The sequence below is a fragment of the Cherax quadricarinatus genome, unplaced genomic scaffold (genome assembly GCF_038502225.1).
Source record: "Cherax quadricarinatus isolate ZL_2023a unplaced genomic scaffold, ASM3850222v1 Contig1738, whole genome shotgun sequence".
NCBI classification, from domain to species: Eukaryota; Metazoa; Arthropoda; class Malacostraca; order Decapoda; family Parastacidae; genus Cherax; species Cherax quadricarinatus.
The window spans coordinates 62557-70362 of NW_027196764.1; the positions used below are offsets into that span (position 1 = coordinate 62557).

Here is a 7806-nt window from a genome sequence, read left to right on the forward strand (position 1 = left end):
TTCCCTTATTCGGCAAGAAGAGCGTTGCTACTTAAGGCAAAATCTCAAGTTTTTCCTATTCGGCACGATATATTTATGTCCTTGCAAGTCTGTGACCTTTAGGAAGCACAACCGGTTAATTTAAACACTACGGCTTGTAGGTAATTGGTCCAGATAAGCGACAGGTGATGAACTAGACACCTGCCCAACACTTGGGTATCTATGGAGGAAACTTCTGGCGAAATGTTTCCTAAGTAACGATACCCCAGTGTTGTACAGGTGTCTAGTTTATCAGGTGTCACCCCCGCCCTCCACTGCTGCTATAACATGTAACTAAACAATTATCAATATATTTATACATATCCTTCTGGGATGCTCAGGATATATGATCATCATCCGGGCTGGATAAGATACACACTCGCTCTCATCCTATCCACTGGCTGGTTGGTGGGTCAGTCAGTTATCATCGTTGTTGAGGTGGGTTTTGTGTGATCGGATAGAGTCCAGTCAGTAATAACTGCAGCACGTTCCACTCAAAACACAAGCAGTGATTGTCGTAATCACACATACACACGATAAAGCTCTTGGAGCAGGGAGAGAGAATGAACTTAGTAGCGACTAGTGAAGGGGAGAGGGGCTGTGAATCGACCCCTATAACCACAAATAGGTAAGTGGACACAGACATACAACCTAGAGATCATATAAATGAGATCTTCCAAGACCCATACCTATACCTTTGATGAGTTTGAAGTGTGTTTCTACTCCCGGAGCCCGTCCATGTGCCAGGCTCTACCAGGAACTACCGAGACCCACTATCAAACAGACTTTAAGACATATGAATGGGGGAGTGTGTTAGGTTTTGCGTACACGAGGTGTAAAGAGGACAAGACGGAGGATGTCTCAGGATGAGGCAGAGATGGTGAACCACGGTGTCTGTAAAAGTATAGCTGTCCTCGTGGAACATAAGGGAAGATAAGATGATGTGGGAAAGTGGTTTGTCCCACAGAGACGTGGAACTGTGTAATGGAATAAGAGATAGTGGTACAACCAGTGTGTACTCGCCCCTGCATGTATTCCAGCTCACATTCACCCTTGTATGTACTCCAACACACACTCCTGTATATACTCCTTCCAGCGCACACTCACCCTTGTATGTGCTTCCTTCAGCTTAGCGTAATTATCCGCTGATCTCCTAAAGTAATTTACATACGCCTTTGTCCATTCCAAGGTATATGTCAGGTCTACTGCAGCAGCCTGACGTTTACTGTGAGAAGCAACTACCATCATGGCAGTCTTGACATTACGTACCATGACACTGATGGTACCCACCATACATACCATACATATACAACTTGTCAAAGTTTTTAATATGTACTGGAACAAACAATTTACACACAACCAACAACTTGTCGACACATTACACACAAAAGTTCTCTCGCAGACCCCCATTCATCACCCATTATCTGTGACGGAAATAAATTTAACCCAGCCCCCTCCCATTAACGGCTAAACCCGCATGGGTTGGCACCTAGAGCAAAGAGGGTAATCAGGCCGTTAAGTAATAGGGTGCCCCAAACCCCCCGGGATCAAGAGCCCATAGGGATAAACGCAAACTCCGGGAGTTTAAGCATTTTTCACCATCTTTTAGCTTGAAGAGCGTATCTGGGCGTAGGATTTAAGCGTCTTGCGTAAATATGTGTTGTATACGCTCTTTAGAGAACTCCTTCACAGCCTCTCAAGTTTAACCAAGGATTTATCAGCTGAAATCTTTGTAAATCCCCTTAAATGCGCTTTCTTAAATCCCTCTGGAAATTTGGTGTAAATCCGCTATGTTCTATACCCTGAGAGAGAGAGAGAGAGAGAGAGAGAGAGAGAGAGAGAGAGAGAGAGAGAGAAATTTCTTTTGTATTATGTGGTGTTACAGTTAGGATCAGTCCAGCCTTATTTCCTTTCCTTAAATACTGTTGGAGACTGAGACAGGTGTGGGAGTGTGACAAGTGAGGGAAACAGGTGTGGGAGTGTGAAAAGTGAGGGAAAAAGTGAGACAGGTGTGGGAGTCTGACAAGTGAGGGAGACAGGTGTGGGAGTGTGACAAGTGAGGAAGACAGTGAGACAGGTGTGAGACGAACTCGAGAGACAGCAGTTTATTGTAGATAGCGAAGTGTTATAAGCAGACAACAGTCTACAGTAGACAGAGAAGAACACTGTCAGCAGACATTCTCCTACACCAGAGAGGGTGAAACCAAAGATGGTTTTTGGAATGCCAGGGCAGCAAGGGGGGGGACTGACTCCCACGAGATGAAGCAGCGACGCAACAACCTGCAACACAACAACAAAGATTGCAAAACGTGAGATAAGCATTTTTTTCAATAGGAATGTGCAAAAGAGAAGGATGGTATGGAGGAGCAGTGAGGACCGACGTAGTAAACAAAGTCAAAAAACAGCGAGTCACAGCTGTACGATGGAGGATTTATAAAGAACAAATATGTAGAAAGAAGGCAGCTAAAGTGCCAGTGAGTGAAGGAAAGGCAGCTAAAGTGCCAGTGAGTGAAGGAAAGGCAGCTAAAGTGCCAGTGAGTGAAGGAAAGGCAGCTACACTCCATCCCACTATACACTCCCTCACACTTCCATCACCAACAACCAGAAGTAACCACCAGTAAACCATCTCCCTCTTCACCCCACTTCTCTACCTTTTCATACCACTCTATACCCACCCCTCCTCTTCAATACCTAGTTCACGTCTGCGAGTGTCGTGCTTACCCTGGGCCATGCTCCAGGTCACCATGGGGATAAACCCTAGGGGTTCAAAAGCCCCATGAGACCGCCAGTCTCTGCATCTCGTACATGGATGTAAAGCTGTGTTGATGTCCGAGATATTTTAATATCCCTGGTAATGACTGGGCGATGATGAGGCGAAGACTGCTATATCCAGCTCACTCTATAACAACCTTGATCTTCACAATGAGCTTTTGGGCCACACACACGTTCATTATGTTTCAAAGTGGTGGGGGACACTACAGGAGAACAGTTATACAAAATTCAACGAGGTGTGGCCATTATTTCTTTCTCTTCCATTAGAATCATCAATATAAAGTTTCTCGGCAGACTGACTGCAGCAGTACAGATATACAGCCGCGCGTCACACGGTCAAAGTTGCAATCAATACGCTCTTTGACTGTCCTTGTGTAGGCAAAGTCAGTGGAACAAGTCAACCAAAACTCTCACTGATACAGAGTTAAAACTCATCCTTCTGATCTTTCTTTCTCTCTCTCTCTCTCCCCTCCTTCCATCTCTCCCTCCCTCGTGTATTCCTAGGACTCTCTAAGCATCACAAAGACGATCACAGTTCGTCACCAGCACTGTTCATCACCCACACCATCTTTTAACATCAATACCGATCAATATAATCATCACAACTCAAGAGGCATCATCACTAAATACACAGTATTGTAGAAACACCAGGTCATCACCATTAAAACACCACCACCAATCAATCAACCTTCACAATCTCCACCACAGCACGCCAAACACAAAATTACCAACACCCAAACCCCTCAACATCTCTTCTCCAGCCCGCATAAAACATCTAAAATATTTATATATATATATATATATATGTACATGTATACACATAACCCATCACAACAATTTTGAGCATTTGTATAGAATTTGTATAGAATTTACAGAAAGGGAACAGTAAAGGTTTGACGTTTGTCACCACCGAGGCTAAACAAACCCACACTCATCAAATCTGACTTTACAGCAAATTTCCAATCACATTTGATCGGCTTGCGAACCATCAATACACTTCCTGTGTGGTTTTGGGTCGTACAAGTTTTTTTTTATTCACAAAAATATTTAACGCAGTCTACGACATCTTAATGTCAACCATGTTCCTAAACAGAGATGGAACTATAAATGAAGGTCAGGTAGCAATGATGGTACAGAAAAAGGAAGAGAAGATACACACACACATTATTAATGCAAATGGCGTGCTGCCCAAGGTAGGGAAGGAGAGACTGAGGTGCAGAACATGTTTCTGGTGAGACAGCGTTTTGTTCTCTCTCTCTAGAGCCTTATCAAGTTATCTTTCACTCAGTAGAGCTTTATTAAATCATGTTTCACTGTGAAGAATTTTATTAAATCATGTTTCAGTGTGTAGAGCTTTGTCAGGTCATGTTTCGCCCTGTGTGGAGCTTTATCAAATCAGGCTATAACGCTATACACAGAGAACCATGATAAAACGCCATACACAGGGCGAAACTTGATAACGCCCTACACCGAGCGAAACACTCACCCACCACAAACTTACTCTTCAACCTGCCTCGTTTCTCCACACACGTCATCAACTGGACACAAAATAAACAATACACACCATTACACACAATATAAAAGCCTTGCTGGTTCTGAGGTAAACTGTAAGATATAATTGTCTTGAGGTAAACTGAGGGGAAAATAAAAGAACTCGGCAGTACTGAGGCAGCAGGAAGACAGTCCCACCACCCGAGGACAGCAGGAAGACAGTCCCACCACCCGAGGACAGCAGGAAGACAGTCCCACCACCCGAGGACAGCAGGAAGACAGTCCCACCACCCGAGGACAGCAGGAAGACAGTCCCACCACCCGAGGACAGCAGGAAGGAAGACAGTCCCACCACCCGATGACAGCAGAAGAAGACAGTCCCACCACCCGAGGACAGCAGGAAGACAGTCCCACCACCCGAGGATAGGAGGAAGACAGTCCCACCACCCGAGGACAGCAGGAAGACAGTCCCACCACCCGAGGACAGCAGGAAGACAGTCCCACCACCCGAGGACAGCAGGAAGACAGTCCCACCACCCGATGACAGCAGGAAGACAGTCCCACCACCCGAGGACAGCAGGAAGACAGTCCCACCACCCGAGGATAGCAGGAAGACAGTCCCACCACCCGATGACAGCAGGAAGACAGTCCCACCACCCGAGGATAGCAGGAAGACAGTCCCACCACCCGAGGACAGCAGGAAGACAACCTGGAGGTTACCTGGAGGTTATTCCGGGGATCAACGCCCCCGCGGCCCGGTCCATGACCAGGCCTCCCGATGGATCAGGGCCTGATCAACTAGGCTGTTACTGCTGGCCGCACGCAGTCCAACGTACGAGCCACAGCCCGGCTGATCCGGCACTGACTTTAGGTATCTGTCCAGCTCTCTCTTGAAGGCAGCCAGGGGTTTATTGGCAATTCCCCTAATGCTTGATGGGAGGCTGTTGAACAGTCTTGGGCCCCGGACACTTATGGTGTTTTCCCTTAGTGTACCAATGGCGCCCCTACTTTTTATTGGGGGCATTTTGCATCGCCTGCCCAGTCTTTTACTTTCGTAGGGAGTGATTTCTGTGTGCAGATTTGGGACCATTCCTTCCAGGATTTTCCAAGTGTAGATTATGATATATCTCTCCCTCCTGCGTTCCAACGAGTACAAGTCAAGTGCTTCCAAGCGTTCCCAGTAGTTAAGGTGCTTGACAGAACTTATACGTGCAGTAAAGGATCTCTGTACACTCTCTAGATCTGCGATTTCACCTGCTTTGAATGGAGATGTTAATGTACAGCAGTATTCCAGCCTAGAGAGAACAAGTGATTTGAAAAGGATCATCATTGGCTTGGCATCTCTCGTTTTGAACGTTCTCATTATCCATCCTATCATTTTCTTTGCACGTGCGATCGTGGCACTGTTGTGATCCTTGAAAGTGAGATCCTCAGACATTACTACTCCCAGGTCCCTTACATTATTTTTCCGCTCTATTGTATGGCCAGAGTCTGTAGTATACTCTGTTCTAGTTATTATCTCCTCCAGTTTTCCATAACGGAGTAGTTGGAATTTGTCCTCATTGAACATCATATTGTTTACCGTTGCCCACTGGAAAACTTTGTTTATATCTTCTTGGAGGTTAACCGCGTCCTCAGCAGATGACAGCCTCATGCAGATCCTAGTATCATCCGCAAAGGATGATACGGTGCTGTGGTGTATATCTCTGTCTATGTCTGATATGAGGATAAGGAATAAGATGGGGGCGAGTACTGTGCCTTGTGGAACAGAGCTCTTCACTATGGCAGCCTCCGATTTAACTCTGTTGACCACTACTCTTTGTGTTCGATTTGTTAGGAAGTTGAAGATCCATCTCCCCACTTTCCCAGTTATTCTTTAGCACGTATTTTATTGGGCATTTGTATTACGCTGGACAGATACCTGATCGCATTTGTCAAATGCTTTTGCAAAGGCCTGGTCTGTGTATATTACATCTGCATTCTGATTTTCTTCCAGTGCATCCAAGGCCATATCATAGTGATCCAGTAGTTGTGAGAGGCAGGAGCGACCTGCCCTGAACCCATGTTGCCCTGGATTGTGCAGATTTTGGGAATCCAGGTGATTTGCAATCCTGCTTCTTAGCACTCTTTCAAAGATTTTTATGATGTGGGACGTCAGAGCTATTGGTCTATAGTTCTTAGCTAATGCTTTGCTGCCACCTTTATGGAGTGGGGCTATATCCGTTGTTTTAAGTGACTGTGGAATTTCACCCATGTCCAAGCTCCTCCTCCATAGTGTACTTAGGGCACGCGAGAGGGGTTTCTTGCAGTTCTTAATGAAAACAGAGTTCCACGAGTCTGGGCCCGGGGCTGAGTGCATGGGCATGTTGTCAATGGCTTTTTCGAAATCTATCGGAGTTAGGGTAATGTCGGAAATCTGGCATACATTTATGGAGTTTTGAGGCTCATTCATGAAGAAATCATTTGGGTCGTCGATCCTCAGACTGATTAGTGGTTCACTAAACACAGAGTCGTACTGGGATTTCAATATTTCACTCATTTCCTTGTTGTCATCTGTGTAAGTCCCATCGTTTCGTTTAGGACATGGTTTACTGGTCCCAGTTGATGTTCTTGTTGTTGAAGTTGTATTTTGTGAAGACACCTTCACAGGTACATGCATTCTGCTGCTCAGTACCCCTATGAATGTACGTCTGGACTTCGATTAGATTGTGATCGGAATTAGTTGTTTTTGATATTCTTATGTCTCTTATCAGGTCCTCATTATTTGTGAAGATAAGGTCAAGTGGAGAACCCAGTGTTTTCTCCTGGTTTGAGAGAACTTTGGGGTCAAGAGAACCCAGTTTTTATATAACTCGAGCACAGAATTCATATTTCTGGAACAGGAATAAAAAAAAAAGAATTCTTGTCATGAAAAAGACAGAGGCTCGAGTGTGCAGCCATGATGATAAAGTATAAATAACAGGAATCTCCTCTCAGCACAACTTTCGTGTCTCAGGGAACGACAGAATTATTCTCGTATATATATAAAAACGTTGTCGTGTTATCCTAACAGGAGGAGCGCGTAGAGGAGAAGCAGGTGTAGCAGACGAGGGGGTCGTCTTAGCAGCGGCAGAGTAGAACTACAGCACTGAGTGCCACGGTCACTGCCACCACCACGGCACTGGCCAGTGATGCCAGGCTCCTGCCACTGGTATTGGTCTGCATCGCTGCCGGGTGCTCCCCTGTTGAACACAATGGTTAATGTATATTAGTGGACATGATAGATTAGGCACACGTGTAATATTTGATTATCTCGTAGACCTTTCGCCATCCACTGCCTTTATCAGTACAATATATGGACATAACGGAAATATATATAACAAATAGTGGAAGATGAGGTACTCTGTCCCTGTAATATACAGAACCACAATATGCAGGGGACCAGTGAAATAATATACAGAACAACCAACCACTATGAAGATAAATTTCCAAGCGCTTTCGTGATTTCTCACATTATCTAAGAAGTCAAGAAAGTTCTTGGAAGTT

General features: G+C 45.2%; 1 protein-coding gene across 1 annotated transcript; it reads right to left on the reverse strand.

Annotated features, from left to right (window-relative positions):
* Positions 1-7072: 7072 nt before the first annotated feature.
* On the reverse strand, positions 7073-7503 carry LOC138851708 (uncharacterized; the record flags this gene model as incomplete). Its single annotated transcript, XM_070081116.1, is given in 1 exon segment — positions 7073-7503. A coding segment is annotated over 1 exon segment (123 nt), but the record flags the coding sequence as incomplete, so codon positions are not given.
* Positions 7504-7806: the final 303 nt, after the last annotated feature.